At 36.0% G+C, this 24,432-nt stretch overlaps 1 protein-coding gene across 2 annotated transcripts in view; it reads left to right on the top strand.

Moving 5' to 3' along the window:
* LOC148312304 (organic cation transporter protein-like) overlaps nt 1-24,027 on the top strand; it is a 31,307-nt gene extending 7,280 nt beyond the window's left edge. Inside the window, exons 3-13 of one of the 2 annotated variants that reach the window (XR_015839259.1) lie at nt 6,672-6,897; nt 10,966-11,072; nt 12,148-12,302; nt 13,221-13,389; nt 14,829-14,976; nt 16,935-17,077; nt 19,551-19,641; nt 20,411-20,534; nt 21,326-21,507; nt 21,923-23,321; nt 23,549-24,027. Coding sequence is in view for 1 of the 2 variants with exons in the window: in XM_088277516.1 (XP_088133642.1) it covers nt 6,672-6,897; nt 10,966-11,072; nt 12,148-12,302; nt 13,221-13,389; nt 14,829-14,976; nt 16,935-17,077; nt 19,551-19,641; nt 20,411-20,534; nt 21,326-21,507; nt 21,923-22,114 (1,537 nt within the window). In the remaining variant the exon portion in view is untranslated. Of the gene's footprint in view, nt 1-6,671; nt 6,898-10,965; nt 11,073-12,147; nt 12,303-13,220; nt 13,390-14,828; nt 14,977-16,934; nt 17,078-19,550; nt 19,642-20,410; nt 20,535-21,325; nt 21,508-21,922 lie in introns of both variants that reach the window. The other variant, XM_088277516.1, reaches the window with a different exon arrangement.
* The last annotated feature ends 405 nt before the right edge of the window (nt 24,028-24,432 follow it).

Raw genomic sequence — 24,432 nt, 5'->3', positions numbered from 1 at the left:
ACAATACATTGTTTATATTTATAATACTTTCTGGGTGCTTACTATACTGGGAATGATATGAGGTGAAGAAATTATAGGTACATCATGTATTCACGAATGTGAAAAATAATGCGTTTGCCTTACTGGTAAACTCTAGGCACGCCACTGCTAGGTAGTAAGGTAAGCTGGTACTATATTTTTAATATTGAAAAATAAACCCTAAAAAAAGAAAAGGGTAATAGGTTGTTGCCAAAACTAGTTGGTTTTAGATCTTATTATACTAGTTTTTATTTCTCAAAATAATATAAGCTAGTACTACTTACTAGGGCAGGCAGTAGAGGTAGGTAGTAGGGTTAGCTGGTACTGATTACTAGCGTAGGCAGTAGAGGTATGTAGTAAGGTAATCTGGTAATACAGTGGAACCTCTCATAGCGAGTAATTCGAATAACAAGCAAATGATAAAGTTGCTCACTTAACCGGATCCACGCGGCTTGCATAAGCGTATGTGTTTTAACAAGACATGCCCCATACGCGGCTGACATAAGCGTTTGTGTTTTCACTTTGCTCCAAGTTTCCAACCTCAGTTCAACTTGGAGGAATTTTTTCATGGTGTGGAACTTTGGATAAAATAATACGTCAATCCTCGGCCTTATGACATCTGTTGAAATATCTGACTAATGATTTGTAACATCACAAGGCTAAATAAAAGAACAGATCCCTGATTTTTCTTGCGGTCGGTAATTAGTCCGCGCCATAATCATGCCCTGTATCTGTCTCACTCTCGACACTACGCATCGCCAGTGGGTAAGAGTGACACACGATGCGTGCTTTGATTTATTTATGTTACGATCTAATTTGTTTATATTACGATATATTTCAAGAATAATGTGACACACATGTATTATAGAGTACCAAAAAGGCACAATGAATCCCATTGAACGTTTTTGTTTAGGAAAATAAATCGTTTCATAACTAAATACATGATAAAAGTAATCATTTAAAAAACGGCGAAATACCGCCGCGCACGAGCGTAACTTAGGAACAAAGTTAACGTGTTTAAAAGGTTAACAAGCGACATTTCGTATAATGTGTGACAGAGAATAAGCAAGTCCCTTTTTCACGGCATTCACTTGTGAGCCGGGACTTCAGCGCCAGTCAAAACAAAAAATGTTTCTTTACAACATTTTGAGTGTGTCCTACTGTTTGTGTGTATGAAATACTTGAATAAATAATAAATAGTGTGTGACGTACTTTTTCAAAAAATTATCTCAAATTACAGGAGTTACTTTCATATTATTATTATATAATAATATGAAAATAACTCCTGTAATTGGAGATAATCCAGATTTATGTACAATTATTTGGACACACTCAAAATGTTATTAATAAATTATGTGGTCAAATTATAAATTGAATTTTGTTAACTAAGCTTATAAGCTTAAATAAAAAAGAGTATTTTCTGGCACTTCTCATGTGCATGATTATAATCCAGGATTCGGACCTCACATACTGATATAAGAGTTTCTGCTCAATAAATAGCTTTTTTTCATCTCACCAATAGATGTCTCTAGTGAAGTTCTAGTGATTCAAGAATAATGTTTCAAAATTGGTTAAAATATATATATATATATATATATATATATATATATATATATATATATATATATATATATATATATATATATATATAGAACTTCCAAAAATTTGAGTAGTGTGGTTGTCAATAATGGGTAGAATTGGTGAATGTTACATGTGTGTAAAATGATCACTTATCGCAGCCTATGACGGTCGTCAGCCCCGTAAATGCCCAAACTTCCATATTTTTCTTCATCTTTGATGAGATGTCAAAAAATAATACCATTATAAATTCACTATAAAATCTAACTGCAAGACTTTAAAATCGATCATATGAAGCCACTTCATCTTTGATGGAATGTCAAAAAAAAAAATGATTCGCTTAAGGAGTAAGATTCTGGAAAGAATTATGCTCGTTATGGGAGGTTCCACTGTACTATGACTGTCGAAAGGCCCAAAATACCCAGACTTCCATATTCTTCGACATCTATGTTAAGATGTTAAAAAGAATGGAATTCTGTGTTAGAGAATATTACATTAAATATGAAATACAAGCGTTATCGCGGCTCCCTGATAATGTCTCAATTATTTCGCCTCTCCTTCGTATAAATCAATATTGTATAAATTATTCAGTGCTGTTGATGGATGGGTCTGCGCTGCCTGCTAGGCGCAAAGGGGGTATCTGTGTACAAGGTACTACATGTCGCTCACTCCTTTCAAGAACGTCATAAATAAAAAATCGTCAATTTTCAGTTGTGCATGTTTTCGGAATGCCCAGAAAATGTACTATATCCCAGCAAAAGAGGCATATTTTTAACTTAATATTTACCCGCTACAGGGCAGAAAGTGTTGTTCTAGCATTTTGAAGAAAATGTATAGTTTAATGATTTTTTTAAAAATACTTAATATTTTTCTAATGGAGAAAAAACATTCAGGTTTTGCCTAAAAAGATCTGTTGCACAGTAAAAAGTTCAATAAGTGGCTTGATATTTATTTTAAATACATTTCATTATATTTAAATAATTAAAAACGATCTCCTGTTAAATCAAGTTTTTTGATATATGACGTTGTTGAAAGGAGTGAGCGAAATATTACCTGTGTTTTAAAACCATTAATAAAACACAAATGGACAAAAAATACCTAATATGTATTAGTCAGCCAGTTCTTTTCCGGCGGGTCTCCAATTGATGTATCAATCAAACTAATTATGATGTAAGAAGTGTACAAGTGTGTTGGGAAACATTTATCAAGCTGATTGATACTAATTGCTAGAACGATTGCCAGTTAACTTACCAGCGGACTCTGCCGACTGACCAATGATTAATGATATAGTGAATACATCGTTTCCACAATCAGTACTCATAAAATTTTATGAATAAAATACATATTATTTTTTGACATCTCATCAAAGATGAAGAAGAAAGAATATGGAAGTCTGGGCTGTTTAAGGGGCTGACGACCGTCATAGGCTGGTTTAAGTGATCACTTTACACACGTGTAACATTCACCAATTCTACCCATTATTGACAACCACACTACTCAAATTCTTGGAAGTTCTATATATATGAACCAATTTAGAAACCTTGTTCTTGAATCACTAGAAATTCACTAGAGACATCTATTGGTGAGATGTAAAGAAGCTTTTTACTAAGCAGAAACTCTTATATTATATTCTTCATCTTTGATGAGACGTCACAAAATAATATGAAAATAACTCCTGTAATTGGAGATAATCCAGATTTTGTGAACAAGTATTTGGACACACTCAAAATGTTGTAAATAAAATACATATTAGCGATTTTGTTCACCCTAACATTTATTCAATATTACTCTGGACTGGTACCTGAAGCGGAGGGTTGATCGCCTTGCCTTCATGTGTTAAGGACCAAGATAACACTGCGTTCATATGATGCAGTGCCCTATGCACCATCGGGTGTGGATAAGGGTTTGAAGTTGAAGAAGGCGCCTGAAGCGGAGGGCTGATCACCTTTCCTTCATGTGTTGAGGGCTATTATATGTCGTCAGTACTCATTAAAAAAATTATAATAACACACTGGCCAACAATGATTTTGCTATTGAAATTTTGATGACTGATTTGGAGTAAGTTAATCTTTCTTTTCTTTTTCAAAGTGTATATGGTGACAAGATTGTATCACGTCAAGTTTTGCTGTTACAGTCATATTATTGTTTGTATGGACCCCATACGTTGAAACCGTAATAGTGGTTGGTATCTAGACATGCTTTAGTCTAAGGTCTAAGGGATTCAAAAAAACTATTGATTATTATGGATTATTAACAGTGGAAATATATAATAATATAACAAAACCCTTATCCACACCCCAGTGGTGCATAGGGCACTGCTTCATATAAACGCAGTGTTATCTTGATCGTTTACACATGAAGGAAAGGTGATCAGCCCTCCGCTTCAGGTACCAGTCCAGGGTAATAATATTGAATAAATATTACAGTGAAAAAATTGCTTATATTTATTTTACCCCCCTTGGGAATCCAACCCGGGACCTCCAGAACGGTAGCCGAGCGTGCTGACCATTACACTACGGAGGCGGACGGTTTAGTTTAGTATGAAATTAATTCGGGATAGAAGAAATAAACGACACATCCGGGAAAACGATTATTCGAAGAACGATACACTGTATATGAACCAGAACTAGAACTTCACAAGAGACATCTATTGTCCAGCCGATGACGGTCGTCAGCCCTGTAAATGCCCAGACTTCCATATTCTTCTTCATCCTTGATGAGATGTCATAAAATAATATGAAATGGAAACAACTGCAGGGAAAAAAAACCTTTTTGCATTGTTGCCAAAAAAATATTTTTTTAAATGTGCAAAATAGCGAATTGTGCTAAAAATGAGGTCTGCCTGAATATCTATTTATACGAAAGTGGTTTGTTTACAATATTAGCTCCGTTCTGTAGGATCCAGCGGTCTGTTATTAAACCCATTAATGGCGGATGTAAGTAGGGCAATTTAATCGCTACACTGATTACAGTACTTGTTAAATGAAGGGGACATTTCAAGCGCTGGTTCATTAAATATAAATTACTAAGTCAACAACCATAAATCCGTACAGCTAAAGACAAAATGAGTCAGAAGAGAATAGAAAAATACAGTTTACATATCGCTCACTCCTTTCAACAACGTCATAAATTGAAAAACTTGTATTTCAGGAGATAGTTTTTAAAGTTTAAAAATAGAATACAATGTATTATTAAATAAATATCGAGCCACGTATTGAACTTTTTACTGTGCAACAGATCTTTTTAGGTAAAACCTGAAGATTTTTTCTCTATTTGAAAAAAAACTAGTTTATTTAAAAAAAAATAATTCAACAATACCTTTTCTTCAAAATGCAAAAATAACACTTTCTGCCTTGTGGCCGGTAAATATTAAGTTTAAAATATGCCGCTTTTGCTGGGATATAGTACATTTTCTGAGCATTCCGAAAACATGCACAACTAAAAATTGACCATTTTTTATATATGACGTTCTTGAAAGGAGTGAGCAATATATAAAATAACATTTTGAGTGTGAATTTTTATATTTTTATTTTAAAACTATGGCCTGTGTGTGGGTATACATTATATTTTAGTTTATAATAAAGGGCACTGGCAAGAATACTTTAGATATCAGAAATAAAAATAGATTAAAAGTACTAATATAAACTACAAATCTTTAATCTTCTCAAGTTATTAGCTTTGAAATTTTGATACAACGTTGTATTATAAGGCGCGGGTGTTTCTTTTTTACTTGTGCGACAGCTAAAACATTTTTTAAGCAAAGTCTTTTATAGAGAATATAGTAGGCATTGGCTTTTGTCTTTGTAGGGAAATGGGTCATGAGTTTATTGATTTTGTGAATGTTCCTAATCGTATATATGTGTATTTCACTTATTGTACTGAATATTTAACCTGTATTTGAAGAAATCTTAGTGCTTGTTAAAGAAAGTACCCTTATTTATTTTATTTTTTTTAATATCTTTATATTATATATAAATATCTTACAACATTTTGAGTGTGTCCAAATACTTGTTCACAAAATCTGGATTATCTCCAATTACAGGAGTTATTTTCATATTATTTTTTGACATCTCATCAAAGATGAAGAAGAATATGGAAGTCTGGGCATTTACGGGGCTTACGACCGTCATAGGCTGGTTTAAGTGATCACTTTACACACGTGTAACATTCACCAATTCTACCCATTATTGACAACCACACTACTCAAATTCTTGGAAGTTCTATATATATGAACCAATTTAGAAACCTTGTTCATGAATCACTAAAACTTCACTAGAGACATCTATTGGTGAGATGTAAAGAAGCTTTTTTATTAAGCAGAAACTCTTATATTAGTATGTGAGATCCGAATCCCGGATTATAATCACACACATGAAAAATGGTTAAAGTGATCACTTAAACCAGCCTATGACGGGTGTCTTCTTGCGGCCCGCGGAGCATTTCACATATGTTTTCTTTAAGTGTACATAAAACCATCAAAAGAACATTTCACCATGCGTAGTTCGTATCATATCCCATATATGGAAGTATTTCACTATCGTGACAATTACAAGACCCATATAATGGCGTCAAGTAGTAAAGACGTTGGAGCAAAGAAGAGAAGAGTAACAGAAGAACTGAGAAGTTTTCTGATTATTTCTTGTTTTGGCTTACTGTAATTTCAAAAATTTGTTTGATTCTCATTTTCAATCATTTGATAAAAAAAAATCTTTAAATAAAAAATAATATAAAAAAAAAATATATATATATATAACTAACTAACTAACCATCACGCCGCTTCTCCGCAGGGGTAGGCAGAGAGAATCGAACGCCACACCACTCTGTCTTTGCAAACATTCTTCGCCTCTTCCACGTTCATGCATCTCCTCATACATACCTGACGATTATTACGACTCCTGACCCGGCCACTTTCAAGTATTTGACATACCTGATTGTGCCAGGTTTTCCTCAGCTATTCCGGTGCAGGATTGACTGAAGAATGATGTGTTGTGTGAAGAAAGGAAAGTGTTCTCTCCTGAGAAGTAGACAGACCATGATCGGGAAACTACATGAATTATTATCCTTCCTTTCCGCAGATGTTTGGTGCCGGGCTGTGACGACCCGGACTCCCCCCAGTTTGACTCCTCCTTCGTGCAGATGGCCATCCCCCCGCTGCGCCCCAGCGGCCCCTACAAGCCCTCGCAGTGCGACGTGTACGCGCGCACCAACGCCTCGCGGTGCGACGCAGAGTCCTTCACCAACAGGACCACGCGATGCCACGCCTGGGTCTACACGGACCGAGAGACCACCATCGTCAACGAGGTAACCAGATATATTGTAGTTAAACATTCATATGTTATCCATGAAAGACATCGAGAGGAAGACCCAAGAATTCATACATACCGCAGATAGATAATGTGATTTCAAGGCATGGTCTAGGTGACATTGCCCATGAGCTAACCCCGACAGTCTACAAAGAGGAATAGTTTGGATGGAGCTAGGAAGAGACACATCTTGACGTACTGTATATCAGCAGTCTTCCTATTCGCCAAATAAACTTTCATATTCATTCTCTCATTAACATATCGCTCACTCCTTTCAACGTCATATGTCAAAAATTGACAATTTTTAGTACATGTTTTCGAAATGCCCAGAAATGTACTATATCCCAGAAAAAGAAGCATATTTTTAACTTAATATTTACCCGCTCTACAGGGCAGAGAGTGTTGTCATTGCATTTTGGTAAAAATCAAGGTATTGTTTAATTACTTTTTTTAAATTACTTAATATTTTTCAAATGGGGAAAAAACATTCAGGTTTTTCCTAAAAAGATCTGTTGCATAGTAAAAAAGTTCAATAAGTGGCTTGATATTTATTTTCAACACATTTTATTATATTTTTAAAACATTTTGAGTGTCCAAATACTTGTTCACAAAATCTGGATAATCTCCAATTACAGGAGTTATTTTCATATTATTTTTTCCACTTAAACCAGCCTATGACGGTTATCAGCCCCGTAAATGCACAGGCTTCCATATTCTTCTTTATCTTTGATGAGATGTCAGAAAATAATATATTTTTAAACTTTAATCTCAGGAGATTTCAGGAAAAATCAAGTCTTTTGACTTTGTTGAAAGGAGCGAGCGATATGTCCATACCATCATATGGACATGTGTACGGTACTTAAAATAAAAATAAATAATCATTTTTAATTGCATTTTTACGTAATTCATTGAGTTTTGCCGCCTGAGACCTTTTCAATGATTATTCTAGGTTATGTGTGTACTATTTTAGAATTGATTGGTTTGGTCATGCAATACCTTGCATACTAAGATATCAGCATTGAAAATAGGGCTGATTAGCTTCAAGGATGCCAACTATGAACCATTTATTAAAGGAAATATTCCGTGGACCATAGTTGCGTGCTTAATGACACGATAGTACATAATCTAGTGAGATTTGGACCAAGTGTGGTCCAAACAGTCTTGTTTCATCTAATGGTACTAGAACACTTGTAATGATTAAAGAAAACACTTCATTTTTTACCACTTGAGTTTTATTATAGACTACATGTTTCAGAAGTTAAACTTCCATCATTCAGGTCTGTATAATAACTAAAATATAAAATATAAAATTGTTCTATAAATAAGGAGAGGGGAAAGTAAGGGGAAGGGGTTAGTCAAGGGACGGAGATTGAAAACAAAGGAAAAATGGAAAGCAACGGTGAAGAATTTTGAAACAATATATTATTGAATAAATTATTATTAGAATTCAGGTTTTTTTGGATTTCTAAATTTTCAAGATAATTCATAATTTGGCCTTTATATGGAACAAGGTGTAATAATTTTAATTTTTGAGAGTGAAATGAGTGATTAGTATCTATTATGTGATTTGCAAATTCCGAAAAATAATTACTAACAAGACCGCTATGATGTTCTTTAATTCTAATCTTTAAATTTCTCGCAGTTTGGCCAATATATTTTTTATATCTTACCCTCCCATATCCAACCTGCATATTATACAAATAATAATTTACATAAAATCCTCGATAACTCAAAATCTAAAATTGATTTATTACAAAAAAGTGGTGTCTATGAAATTTCGTGTGGAGATTGTGATAAAAAGCCAAAGGCCAAATTATGAATTATCTTGAAAATTTAGAAATACAAAATAACCTGAATTCTAATAATAATTTATTAAATAATATATTGTTTCAAAATTCTTCACCTTTGCTTTCCATTTTTCCTTTGTTTTCAAACTCCGCCCCTTGACTAACCCCCTCCCCCTAACTTTCCCCTCTCCTTATTTATAGAACAATTTTACATTTTATATTTCAGTTATTATACAGACCTGAATGATGGAAGTTTAACTTCTGAAACATGTAGTGTATAATAAAACTCAAGTGGTAAAAAACAAGTGTTTTCTTTAATCAATGTATTTGTTATTTTTTAACATCTCATCAAAGATGAAGAAGAATATGGAAGTCTGGGCATTTACGGGGCTGACGACCGTCATCGGCTGGTTTAAGTGATCACTTTACACACGTGTAACATTCACCAATTCTACCCATTATTGACAACCACACTACTCAAATTCTTGGAAGTTCTATATATATGAACCGATTTAGAAACTTTGTTCTTGAATCACTAGAACTTCACTAGAGACATCTATTGGTGAGATGTAAAGAAGCTTTTTTACTAAGCAGAAACTCTTTTATTAGTATGTGAGGTCCGAATCCTGGATTATAATCACACACAAGAGAAACGCCAGAAAATACCATTTTCATTTTTATTATTTAAGCTTATAATTTGACCAGATAATTTATTTACAACATTTTGAGTGTGTCCAAATACTTGTTCACAAAATCTTCACTAGACTTCCATATTCTTCTTCATCTTTAATGAGATGTTAAAAAATAATATGAAAATAACTCCTGTAATTAGAGATAATCCAGATTTTGTGAACAAGTATTTGGACACACTCAAAATGTTGTAATGTATATGTTTATGTGTGACGCGTTTCGTCTTCTTAGGACATTATCAAACACGTGTCTGATAATTCAATCCAACAAACCTTGTTTTATTTTGGATATATTACCCAACAATAAAATAAAAGTCGATGAACTGCATCTCTTTTTTTTTCTCCCATACATTTATGAATACTATTTTAGTACACAAATTCTTATAAAAAATACACAATTTTTGGCATGAACCAGCCTGGTATGTGAACCATTTCTGGTGAACTGTCTCTTCATGAAATGAAGGAGCGCAGATGCAATGTTACTGGATTACACGTTGAAAATGTTGCACTAAATTTCGTTCTAAATATTTTCTAACTATAGTGGAATGTTAATTTATTAAAGTACATATTCTATGGACCATAGTTGCAAACTTCACGACAAAATGGTACAAAGTTTCACTTTAGTCCAAACAGCCTGGTATGTGAGCCATTTCTGGTGAGCCGTCTCTCTATAAAATGGAAGAGCGCAGATCCAATTTTACTAGCAATTTTTCACTAAATTTCATCATAAACATTTTTCAAGTATGGTAGATTGTCCATTTATGAATGGACCATAGTTGCGTTCTTTACGACACAACCATGGTTCAATGTCTCACTTCGACCTGATAAATGAGCCATTTCTGGTGAGTTGTCTCGCTATAAAACGAGAGAGTTTAGATACGATTGCTGAATCACACATTGGCACATTAGCCCTGCATACATTATATCCATGATATCAACATACTAAACATTGTCCGACTAGGGTGCAATGCCCATTTATTAAAGCACATATTCTATGGACCACAGTCGCATGCTTCATGACACAACCATGGTTCAATGTTTCACTTCGGCCTGATAAATGAGCCGTTTCTGGTGAGCCGTCTCTCTATAAAATGGAAGAGCGCAAATCCAATTTTACTGGATTATACTTTGGAAATGTTGCACTAAATTTCATTCTTAACATAATCTGACTATGGTGCAATGTCCATTTATTAAAGGACATATTCTATGCACTATAATTGTGTGCTTCATGACAAAAAACTATGGTTCAAAGTCTCACTTCGGCTTGATAAATGAGCCATTTCTGGTGAGCCGTCTCTCTATAAATTGGAAGAGCGCAGATCCAATTTTACTGGATTATACTTTGGAAATGTTGCACTAAATTTCATTCTTAACATATTCTAACTATGGTGCAATGTCCATTTATTAAAGGACATATTCTATGCACTATAGTTGCGTACTTCATGACACAAAACTATGGTTCAAAGTCTCACTTCAGCTTGATAAATGAGCCATTTCTGGTGAGCCGTCTCGCTATAAAATGATAGAGTTCAGACACAATTACGGGATCGCGCATTGGCACGTTGCTAACACGCTTGAATTGCTTTTTAGTGGGACATCACGTGTTTCGATCGCCAATGGATGCTGTCACTAGTGGGGACTCTCCACTTTGCGGGGATAGTTTGCGGCTCCGGCCTGTTTGGGCTTCTGGCAGACAGGTGAGTTTCTACTGAAACTTTCACTTTTTCTTCTTGTTTAGGCCTCGAGGCCTGTTTTTAATAAGGATTAACGTTTTTAATGGGGGACGCACACACACACACACACACACACACACACACACACACACACACACACACACTCACACTCACTCACCCCAACCAACATAACTTTCATAAGAATAGCATTATCGGAGGATTTTTTTAATTGGCCGTAGTTTTGTTAATTGTTGTTGTATATTGTTTTGTAGTGGCTGTAAAAATCCCAAATAAAATAAATAAATATTATTTGTCTGCTGCGATGTTGATTCCCAGCTGTCAATCCATCTCTTTGATGATCTGCCTGGGAATTGTCTACCTTGGGATTGATGTGGGGGAGTCTGGATGGTTCCATTTTCCTGTTGTCTTCTTTGTTGCCTTGCCCACTTAACCTTTCTGGGGGTAGGTTAATTTATATGGTGCAAGCTATGGGGAGTGAGTTTTCTTGACATGAAAAATTCAATTTTATTTCATCAAATCATGATACAAGAATATGTAAATAATAAATAAATAAAAATCAAGTTTTCTGATATTTGACATTGTTGAAAGGAGTGAACGAAATATCAAAAAACTTGATTTTTCGGGATATCGTTTTTAAAGTTTAAAAATATAATAAAATGTATTAAAAATAAAAACCAACCCACTTATTGAACTTTTTACTGTGCAACAAATCTTTTTAGGTAAAACCTGTAGGTTTTTTCTCCATTTGAAAAATATTTATATATTTAAACACCTTTTCCTCAAAATGCAAAAACAACACTTTCTGCCCTGTGCGGGTAAATATTAGGTTAAAAATATGCCGCTTTTTCTGGGATATAGTACATTTTCTGGGCATTTCGAAAACATGCACAACTGAAAATTGAAGATTTTTTATTTTTGACGTTGTTGAAAGGAGTGAGCGATATGTTATGGAGGGGAAGATTGTTTGCAAAGACATATTGGTATGCTATCTTGTTTGTTTGCTAATTAGTTAGATGGGTGAGTTTTGAATTATTTTATTATTATGATCATCCCAAGTGATGTCTCCCCGTTGTGACAGGTTTGGCCGGAAGTTTGTGTTCATCTTCAGCATCCTGCTCATGGCCGTGTCGGGAGTGCTGCAGGTGCTGTCCCCGGACTACGTAACCTTCTGTGTGTTTGTGTTCATCAACGCGCTCGGGACCTCCGGAGTGTTCCCTCTCGCCTTCATCATAGGTATTTATTTATTAATTGAACGGCTAAAGCCTTTAACATAACATATATACAGTAACTAATACAGTATCTAGTCCGCCTCCGTAGTGTAATGGTCAGCACGCTCGGCTACCGTTCTGGAGGTCCCGGGTTCGATTCCCAAGGGGGGTAAAATAAATATAAGTGATTTTTTCACTGTCATATTTATTCAATATTACCCTGGACTGGTACCTGAAGCGGAGGGCTGATCACCTTTCCTTCATGTGTAAACGATCAAGATCAACACTGCGTTAATAGGACACAGTACCCTATGCACCATTGGGGTGCGGATAAGGGTTTTATTATTATTATTAATACAGTAATAAAAATACACTAATGAATACACTCTGGCCAAAGTTTTTTTCCAAGCAGAAGTGAGGGTCTACTTGGTAAACCTCTTTCGTCTTCCTCTGTCTTGTAAAATTATACACACACACGCACTTTGATTTTAAAAAATAAAAAATCATCAAAATCACTGTTGTCAGATTCGGCAGTGACGGCAACTCGGGGATTATAGGACAACCCTGAGCGCCATTGTCGTTCCGACGACAAAGCTCTCTTTAATCCATGTTTAAAGTGGTAAAAACAAATTGTGTTTCAATTCTAAGTATGCAAAGATATTCTCAATAGATGTCACTATGCGTTCAATGTATTTGTACATTTTAAATAACTGATTTTCTTTAGCAAAAGCCCATTTAAAACGGCGCGTCTAAAGACGTAATTTTTGTATGAGCGGCGCTCCGTTCACAGAAAATTATGCGTCTTAAGACGCTCTTGGCAGTTAACCGGTTAGAGGCGTGGTGACGTCATGCTGTTACACGGCCGTCTATGGTTTGCCATCCAGTTCGTCTATGGTGGTCGAGGCCGAATGAGGCACCGCAATACTGAGTGGTCACGTTCCAGGTGTAGAGATGGTCGGGAAGCGGAAGCGGGAGATGAGCGGCATCGTGCTGAACTACTTCTACGCCCTGGGGGAGGCGGCTGTGGGGCTGCTGGCCTGGCTCTGCCCGCACTGGGTCACGCTGCAGCTGCTGGTCTCCGCGCCCGCGGCCCTCTTCCTCGTCTACTACTGGTGACTAGTCCTTGCACAGGCAAGGGCACAGGCCCGTGCCCACACTAAAGTATCCCTCCCATTAATTAATAAAATAAAACATGTTTTAGCCGGATGTAACAAAAAACCAATGATTTCATTAATTGATTTGGCAGTCACTTGGTGGTAAAATCTATCCATTTTCAATTAATGTTTTTCTTAGTATATACCACTATTTCTTAAAATCTACTGTGACACGTGTTTCGATGGTGTTTGAAAATGATGCGGAATGCATCAAAACACGTGTCACAGTAGATTTTAAGAAGTATTGGTATTTACTAAGTAAAACATTAATTAAAAAAACCAATGATCTATAAACCTAGACTAACATTCAACTTTCAACATAGAATAAGTCTGGGAATTTACGGGGCTTACAACCATCAAAGGCTAGTTTAATGATCTCTGTACACACGTGTAACATTCACCAATTCTACCCATGATTGACAACCACACTAATCAAATTCTTGGAAGTTCTATATAATTTCGAACATCGTGCTTGAATCACTAGAACTTTACTATAGACATCTTTTGTCAGATGAAAGAAGCTTTTTATTAATCAGAAATTCATTCAATTAGTCCAGGGTAATATTGGATAAATATTACAGTGAAAAAATCACTTTTATTTATTTTACCTCCCCCCCTGAGAATCGAACCCGGGACCTTCAGAACGGTAGCCGAGCGTGCTGACCATTACACCACGGAGGCGGACGTATGACATAATCAGTATATCTGTTTATAAATTAGAGCATTAGTGACATTTGATCAAAGTGCGCCTTGTAGTCGACAATATTATGAACACGCTGTAAAAAAATTGCCTACCACCAAGGAGCCAAGTGATTATGAACTAGGTTACTATGTTACACGTACAAATCTAACTAACTAACTAACCTTTTAAATTGGGAAAATACGGACATTCAAAGCTAATCCGCTTAATTAATTATGAATTAAGAAAAAAATTATAATAATTTAGATTTTTTTGCTGAAAACATTCAAAAACAATCTGACAACGCTCACAAAACAAGCGTAAGTACGCTCTTGTCAGGAGCTCAAGAGCTACTGACCGCTAGCTAGAGAACATTGAGCTTTGAGCTCTTCACGCTTGCATAGTGTATGTACGCAGGATGAGTATGTGAGATGTGAATATAGTATCGCGGTTCCCGCACACTTTCACGCGCTGTTTATATATACTCGCTCACAAACGAAGTCACACCCTTGGAGGACTTCTACTGGACTCCGAGAAGGTGAAGCTCCTACCACCAAGACAGGTTGTGAGTTACATGACTCATGTAGGTCTTGAGCTGTAATACAAAGGAGGTCACAATAGACCCAATATGGTCGCATTGACATAAAGGATGCAAGATCCCTTCACCCCAAAAAAAAAAAAAAAATTACCTTACCTAATCATGTATTTGTTTCCGTAGGATAGTTCCTGAATCGGTGAGGTGGCTCATGGCCAAACGACGCAACAAGAAGGCGTACAAGATCATCAAGAGGGCTGCCAAAGTGAATAAAGTAGTATTATCCGAGCTGCTCCTAGAGACCTTCCAAGATTCCACTCAACTGGGCAAGGTGAGAACTTTACTTTACTCTTTATATACTTACTTACTTCAGCCATCTTATCGTTTCCAGTATTGGACAAAGACCTCCTTCTTGGACTTGCACAGTTGGCCCACCACTCCCCTCATATTTATTATCAATATTATATATTATATTAATTACGCATCATATAAACGCAGTGTTATCTTGACCCATGAAGGAAAGGTGATCAGCCCTCCGCTTCAGGTAACAGTCCAAGGTAATATTGAACAAATATTAGGGTGAAAAAATAACTTTATATTTACACTTAAACCAGCCTATGATGGTCGTCAGCCCCGTAAATGCCCAGACTTCCATATTCTTCTTCATCTTTGATGAATTTCCCAAATATTTATAATTTTACAGAAGTATTTGTGTTTTTATTATTTACAAAAATACTTCTTTTTCATATTTCTGTGAACCTAAAAACATATTACAAATTGCTCATTCTTTTCAAGAACGTCATAAATCAAAAATTGTCAATTTTCAGTTGAGCATGTTTTCTGAATGCCCAGAAAATGTACTATATCCCAGCAAAAGCGGGATATTTTTAACTTAATATTTACCCGCTACAGGGCAGAAAGTGTTGTTTTTGCATTCAGAAGAAAAGGTTTATTTTAATTATATTTTTAATATACTAAATATTTTTCAAATCAATAAAAAACCTTCAGGTTTTACCTAAAAAGATCTGTTACACAGTAAAAAGTTCAATAAGTGGCTTGATATTTATTTTTAATACATTTTATTATATTTTTTAACTTTAAAATTTTCTCCTGAAGTTTTTTGATTTATGACAAATTAAATAATAAATAAATTAAATAATAAAGTTATTCTGAAAAAAAAAACATATCCAACATAACTATTATTTACAAAATTTCAAGTCCCAAACATAGAAACCATTTATAAAAAAACCGAAATTTTTCAAACTTTTCTAAAAGGTGACATATATTTGAATTTAAAAAAAAATTCTTCGAGATTTTTAAATGATTTTTCAACTCCAAAATGCAATACTAAGGAATTAAAACTAAACTTCAAATTTGGGAATTAAATATTTCACGTAGAACGAATAAGTGAGGAAAGAACGGTAAAACAAATTTATGAGGCGAATGTAAGTGGAAAAAAGAGCAGAGGAAGACCGAGAAAAACATGGCACGATCAGGTATGCCAAATACTTGAAAGTGGTCAAGTTAGGAGTCGTAACAATCGGCGAATATGTATGAGGAGATGCATGAACGTGGAAGAGGCGAAGAATGTTTGCAAAGACAGAGTGGTGTGGCGTTCTATTCTCTCTGCCTGCCCCTGCGGGGAAGCGGCGTGATGGTTAGTTAGTTAGTTATATTTCAACAAACTCCCTAAAGAAATTTAAAAAATAGAAGGTAGAAAAAATTAATGCCCATTATAAATAAATTTAAAAAAATATATAAAAAAGACTATTATACCATTAATTATATAAAACCTTAAACCTCGAGTGTAAGTCCCTCTCCAAGCACAAGAGCTTAGTCTCTTCTTCGGAGAGACACAGCGAATCTAAAACTAAAAGTTTGCCATATGTATCAATGCTTAGAAAATGTATTATGTTGTACTTAAAAATTTAACTATATTAAATAAATAGTCCGCCTCCGTAGTGTAATGGTCAGCACGCTCGGCTACCGTTCTGGAGGTCCCGGGTTCGATTCCCAAGGGGTAGAAAATAAATATATGTGATTTTTTCACTGTAATATTTATTCAATATTACCACGGACTGGTACCTGAAGCGGAGGGCTGATCACCTTTCCTTCATGTGTAAACGATCAAGATAACACCACGTTTATATGACACAGTGCCTTATGCACCATTGGGGTGCGGATAAGGGTTCAAAAAAAATAAAAATATATTTTTTTTTAAATGACGTTCTTGAAAGGAGTGAGCGATATGTGTGCTACTATTTGTACTAAATAGGGGTCCGATTTCAGGATATGAAGGGAAGCGTTCCAGAGTTGGATTCTGATGATAACGATGATGAAGACCCGGAGAAGGTGCGTCTATGGCCGCTACTGTGGTCCTCGGCCAAGTCTAAAATTATGGTCGGACGCTTCCTGATCATGTTTTACATCTGGTGAAGATCATTTTATTTTTATTTCATCATACACATAAATTTTATTTATTGTAACTGCAGACAGTTGGTAGAATTCCATATTGAATTGTTGGGTAATATATCCAAAATCAAACAGGGTTTATTGGATTGAATTCTACATTTATTTATGTATATGTTAATATGTGACGCGTATCGTCTTCACACTGTTTGATAATGTCTTAACCGGATCCACGCAGGCTCGCATAACCGTATGTGTTTTAACAAAACATGCCCCATACGCGGCTGACATAAGCGTTTGTGTTTTTACATTGCTCCAAGTTTCCAACCTCAGTTCAACTTGGAGGGATTTTTTCATGGTGTGGAACTTTGGATAAAATAATACGTCAATCCTTGGCCTTATGACATCTGTTGAAATATCTGACTAATAATTTGTAACATCACAAGGATAAATAAAAGAACAGATCCCTGATTTTTCTCAAGGTCGGTAATTAGTCCGCGCCATGATCACGCCCTATATCTGTCTCACTCTCGACGCTACGCATCGCCAGTGGGTAAGGGTGACACACGATGCGTGCTTTGATTTATTTATGTTACGATCTAATTTGTTTATATTACGATATATTTCAAGAATAATGTGACACAAGTGTATTATAGAGTACCAAAAAGGCACAATGAATCCCATTGAATGTTTTTGTTTAGGAAAATAAATCGTTTCTTAACTAAATACATAATAAAAGTAATCATTTAAAAAACGGCAAAATACCGCCGCGCACGGGCGTCTCTCAGGAACAAAGTGAACGCGGTTAAAAGGTTAATAAGACGAAACGCGTCACGTATTAACATATATTCTTTTTTGACATCTCATCAAAGATGAAGAAGAATATGGAAGTCTGGGCATTTACGGGGCTTACGACCGTCATAGGCTGGTTTAAGTGATCACTTTACACACGTGTAACATTCACCAATTCTACCCATTATTGACAACCACACTACTCAAATTCTTGGATGTTCTATATATACGAACCAATTTAGAAACTTTGTTCTTGAATCACTAGAACTTCACTAGAGACATCTATTGGTGAGATGTAAAGAAGCTTTTTTATTAAGCAGAAACTCTTATATTAGTATGTGAGGTCCAAATCCTGGATTATAATCACATACATGAGAAACGCCAGAAAATACCATTTTCATTTTTATTATTAAGCTTATAATTTGACCAGATAATTTATTTACAACATTTTGAGTGTGTCCAAATACTTGTTTACAAAATCTGGATTATCTCCAATTACAGGAGTTATATTCATATTATTTTTTGACATCTCATCAAAGATGAAGAAGAATATGGAAGTCTGGGCAAGACTAGTGATTCAAGAACAAAGTTTCTAAATTGGTTCATATATATAGAACTTCTAAGAATTTGAGTAGTGTGGTTGTCAATAATGGGTAGAATTGGTGAATGTTACACGTGTGTAAAGTGATCACTTAAACCAGCCTATGACGGTCGTAAGCTCCGTAAATGCCCAGACTTCCATATTCTTCTTCATCTTTGATGAGATGTCAAAAAATAATATGAAAATAACTCCTGTAATTGGAGATAATCCAGATTTTGTGAACAAGTATTTGGACACACTCAAAATGTTGTATATTAACATATACATAAATAAATGTAGAATTCAATCCAACAAACCTTGTTTTATTTTGGATATATTACCCAACAACACATAAATCTTCTTCTTCTTACCATTATCCGCACCCAATGGTGCATAGGATACTGCATCGTATTGATATGGATCTTGTTCGTTACTTATATGAAGACAGGGTGGTCACACCGGCGCTTCAAGGACCAGTCCAGGGTAATATTAAATAAATATTAGTGTAAAATAACTAATATTTATTTTCAACATTTTGAGTGTGTCCAAATACTTGTTCACATGTTACGTGACACACTCAAAATGTTGTAAATAAATTATCTGGTCAAATTATATTCTTAAATAATAAAAATGAAAATGATATATTCTGGCGTCTCTCATGTGTGTGATTATAATCCAGGATTCGGACCTCACATACTAATATAAGAGTTTCTGCTCAATAAAAAGCTTCTTAACATCTCACCAATAAATGTCTCTAGTGAAGTTCAATTGATTCAAGAATAATGTTTCAAAATTGATTCATATATATATAGAACTTCCAAGAATTTGAGTAGTGTGGTTGTCAATAATGGGTAAAATTGGTGAATGTTACACGTGTGTGCTGGATTAAGTGATCACTTAAACCAGCCTATGACGGTCGTCAGCCCCGCAAATGCCCAGACTTCCATATTCTTCTTCATCTTTGATGAGATGTCAAAATATATTATTTTATTGATATCAACCTAGATGAAGAAAAATATAAAACATTTTTGTTGCGTCCAAATCCTTATCCCATTGTATTTTAAGTAGGATGTTTTCTTTTTCTATTTTGAGCGAGATCAATATTAATATATAAATGTTTTCAGGGCAACAAATGCGTTTGTCTTTTACGGGCTGTCTCTCAACTCCATCAACATGAGTGGGAATAAGTACGTGAACTTCACACTGGTTTGCCTGGTAAGTCATCACTTAGTGGTAAACTTCGTACTAGTTTGCTTAGTAAATGTCATCACTTAGTGGTAAACTTCTCTCTAATTTGCTTGTTAAGTGTCATCACTTAGTGGTAAACTTCACGCTTGGTAAGTCATCACTTAGAGCTTCACACTATGTAGTTTGCCTGGTAAGTCATCGCTTAGAGGTAAACTTCACACTAGTTTGACTAGTAAGTATCATCACTTAGTGGTGAACTTCACACTGGTTTGCCCAGTAAGTCATCACTTAGAGGTAAACTTCACAATAGTTTGACTAGTAAGTATCATCACTTAGTGGTGAACTTCACACTGGTTTGCCCAGTAAGTCATCACTTAGAGGTAAACTTCACAATAGTTTGACTAGTAAGTATCATCACTTAGTGGTGAACTTCACACTGGTTTGCTCAGTAAGTTATCACTTATAGGTAAACTTCACACTAGTTTGACTAGTAAGTATCATCACTTAGTGGTGAACTTCACACTAGTTTGACTAGTAAGTCATCACTTAGAGGTAAACTTCACACTAGTTTGCTTGGTGAGTATCATCATTTAGTGGTAAACTTCACACTAATTTGCTTGGTATCACTTAGTGGTGAACTTCACACTGGTTTGTCTGGTAAGTGTCATCACTTGTCACTGGTCACCAAATCCACATCACAACGGCAACAAAAAAACCAGCCAGAATTAACATAGCAAACAGCTATAGTAAGTTAGTTAAAATAGAGATCTGAAGGTAATTTGATTGGTGTGTGTAGGTGGAGATTCCCGGGTACACTCTGGCCTGGGTGGCCATGAACAGGGCCGGGCGGCGCTGGTCGCTGGCCGGCTCCCTGCTGCTGTGCGCCCTCAGCTGCCTGGGGGCCGCCTACACCCCTCCCGGTGAGCCCCCTCTCCAGGGGATGTGGTAGAACCATTCTTAACTTTTTAACCGCGTTAACTTTGTTCCTGAGAGACGCCCGTGCGTGGCGGTATTTCGCCGTTTTTTAAATGATTACTTTTATCATGTATTTAGTTAAGAAACTATTTATTTTCCTAAACAAAAATGTTCAATGGGATTCATTGTGCCTTTTTGGTACTCTATAATACACTTGTGTCGCATTATTCTTGAAATATATCGTAATATAAACAAATAAGGTCGTAACATAAATAAATCAAAGCACGCATTGTGTGTCACTCTTACCCACTGGCGATGCGTAGCGTCGAGAGTGAGACAGATATAGGGCGTGATCATGGCGCAGACTAATTACTGAACTCGAGAAAAATCAGGGATCTGTTCTTTTATTTATCCTTGTGATATTACAAATTATTAGTCAGATATTTCAACAGATGTCATAAGGCCGAGGATTGACGTATTATTTTATCCAAAGTTCCACACCATGAAAAAATCCCTCCAAGTTGAACTGAGGTTGGAAACTTGGAGCAAAGTAAAAACACATACGCTTATGTCAGCCGCGTATGGGGCATGTTTTGTTAGAACACATACGGTTATGCGAGCGGCGTGGATCCGGTTAATACATTGTATTATATTTTTAAACTTTAAAAACGTTCTCCTGAAAAATCATTTGATTTATGACGTTCTTGAAAGGAGTGAGCGATATATGATTTAAAAGCCAGGTTTTTCCAGTCTCCCGAAATGTAAGGCATAAAGAGTGTTCCGTTTTGTCCCGCAGAGCTGGTGTGGCTGACCACCGTGCTGTTCCTGCTGGGCAAGCTCGGCATCACGAGCTCCTTCGCCGTGGTGTACGTGCACACGGCGGAGCTGCTGCCCACCGGCATCCGCAGCGGGGGCGTCGGCTTCTCCTCCACGCTGGCCCGCCTGGGCGCCATGGTGGCGCCCTTTGTGCCTCTCCTGGTAAACAACTCAAACGTTGCTTATTTTATATACATTTTGACAGATTAACATAGATGGAAGAGAAGTCCGAATCCTGGATTATTATATTCACATACTTGAGAAAAAATCATTTTCAATTCTTATTTAAGCTTACAATTTGACTAGTCAATTTATTTACAACATTTTTAAACTCCTAATTGGAGATAATCCAGATTTGTGAATAAGTATTTGGACACACTCAAAATGCTGTAGATCTAAGAAGCAAAAAAAGAAAAAAACAAAAAAAAAAAAATTCAATTCAAATAAATTATTCTACCCAGAAAACATAAAAAAACAAGTGTAAGTCCCTTTCCAAGCACAAAAGCTTAGTCTCTTTATTAGAGATAACTGCGTTATATATATATATATATGTATATGTATATGTGTGTGTTTGCAGGGAGTGTACGCGGAGTCGCTGCCGCTCATCCTGTTTGGCGTGACGGCGCTGGCCGGGGGTGCGCTGGCGCTGCTGCTGCCGGAGACGCTGGGCTCCCGGCTCCCGGACACGGTGGAGGAGGCGGAGAGCATCGGCTCCCGCCGCCCGGCGCCCTACCGCTCCGCCGGCCACCACAATTCCATACAAGACTGACTATCTCAAATTCAAGCCAAGCAAAGCTCCTTCTGCAGGAGCAGTGATGGCGAATGTGCCTTATCAAATGATTATGAATATGTGTACTTACTTTATATACAGGGCTTTTTTTCACGGAACGCGGTGGAACGGTGTTCCGGCACCTTTTTTCACAGATGTATTTTATTTTAACCCATCCGCCTACCGGCCGCCAAACGTTGGCGGTAGGTATGTTTTTACATTTGCAAATCAGCCGCAGTTTAAGCCACGCCCCCATGCGTGGTAGTTCATATTATAAAGATACTTTCGTGTGATATCTACAAATCAGAATAGAAAGCTTTTTGTAATGCATTATTTCTTTTAATTTTAATGCAAATTTATTGACGACACTTGACCAAAGATGTCCCTGTAAGGATAGAACTATCCTTTTCATTGAAATATCAACTATAATCATGTAGAAATCAAAACTTTACATCCCAGGTGTAATGTTTTATTGAGTTATTTCTTCAAGTTTTCATGTTAACCTTTTAACCGCGTTAACTTTGTTCCTAAGAGACGCCCGTGCGCGGCATATTTTGCCGTTTTTTAAATTATTACTTTTATCATGTATTTAGTTAAGAAATAATTTATTTCCCTAAACAAAAACGTTCAATGGGATTCATTGTGCCTTTTTGGTACTCTATAATACACTTGTGTCACATTATTCTTGAAATATATCGTAATATAAACAAATAAGATCAAATAAACAAATAAGCGCGTACTCCTTTGAGGAAAGTTTTGTTTGGATGACTGTGTACGGGCGCACTCCCAGACAGGTTAGATATAAAGACTTGCACAGCGAGTAGGTACTGCTGTAGTGCCTGTATAATTACCAGAGTGGCAACACCGACCACTGAAGGTCAGAAAAATAAATATTCACATTATTTCAGATGTACAATATTACGACAATAAATAAATAGAGTATGTATTTGTCCAATTTTTATTATTGACATTTTGTGATAAGTTCAAATTAAATAATGTCAATTGATATTGGAAGACATATCGCTCACTCCTTTCAACAACGTCATGTATCAAAAAACTTGATTTTTCAGGAGATCGTTTTTAAAGTTTAAAAATACATTAAAATGTATTGAAAATAAATATCAAGCAATTTGTAGAACTTTTTTACTGTGCAACAGATCTTTTTAGGTAAAGCCTGAAGGTTTTTTCTCCATTTGAAAAATATTTAGTTTACAACATTTTGAGTGTGTCCAAATACTTGTTCACAAGATCTGGATTATCTCCCAAGAATTTGAGTAGTGTGGTTGTCAATAATGGGTAGAATTGGGGAATGTTACACGTGTGTAAAGTGATCACTTAAACCAGCCTATGACGGTCGTCAGCCCCGTAAATGCCCAGACTTCCATATTCTTCTTCATCTTTGATGAGATGTCAAAAAATAATATGAATATTTAGTTTATTTGAAAAAATAATTAAACAATACCTTTACTCCAAAATGCAAAAACAACACTTTCAGCCCTGTAGCGGGTAAATATTAAGTTAAAATATGTCGCTTTTGCTGGGATATAGTACATTTGCTGGGCATTCCGGAAACGTGCACAATTGAAAATTGATGATTTTTTATTTATGACGTTGTTGAAAGGAGTGAGGGATATGTCCATACAATAAGGTTGGGTAAGGTATTTCTACCCATTGGGTGGATTGATGCTTGAAAGGGAAGTATATTTACACTGTGAGGACCTCAATAAGTACAATGTGAGTTAGTTATATGAATATGTATGTGATGTGATGTCTTTAGTTATATAAATATATATGTGATAGAATGCATGAAATGCTGCATCAGAGCAATTGATGATTAACTTTAGTTTTGAGATTTTTGGTCAATGAATAATATTGATATTCTTAAAATAAAATAAATTGGTTACTTAAAAAAATGTGTTTATTCTCTACCTACATTCATACCACTTATCACTTTTCCATTTCATTCATTCAAACCCTTACCCGCACCCTTATGGTGCATAGGCCACTGCATCATATAAACAATGACTCTTCTCCAGTTATCCCTTGACTGCGCTGCACATAGCGCTCCAACCACCGAGGTGCCTGCTGCTGCCTTAATTTGATTGGTCCATCGTGTGTGGATCTTCCTCTCCCTCTATCCCTCCAGGCTACCGATCACAAGTCGTTCCGGGCTATCCTCGTTGCCACGTGCAACGTGTCCAAAGAACTGGAGAATTTGTCGGGTACAGACACTGGCCAGTGTCAAGCCATCCAAGCGTAGTTCCTGGCAAATGGACTCATTGGTGCGTCTAGCTGTCCATGGAATTCGGAGCATGCGC

Source organism: Brachycentrus maculatus, unplaced genomic scaffold, assembly GCF_059751285.1.
Source record: "Brachycentrus maculatus isolate JH-2025_06_01 unplaced genomic scaffold, ASM5975128v1 h1tg000044l, whole genome shotgun sequence".
NCBI lineage: Eukaryota > Metazoa > Arthropoda > Insecta > Trichoptera > Brachycentridae > Brachycentrus > Brachycentrus maculatus.
The sequence above is the reverse complement of the archived record's forward strand: the minus strand, read 5'-3'. Positions and strand labels throughout refer to the sequence as shown.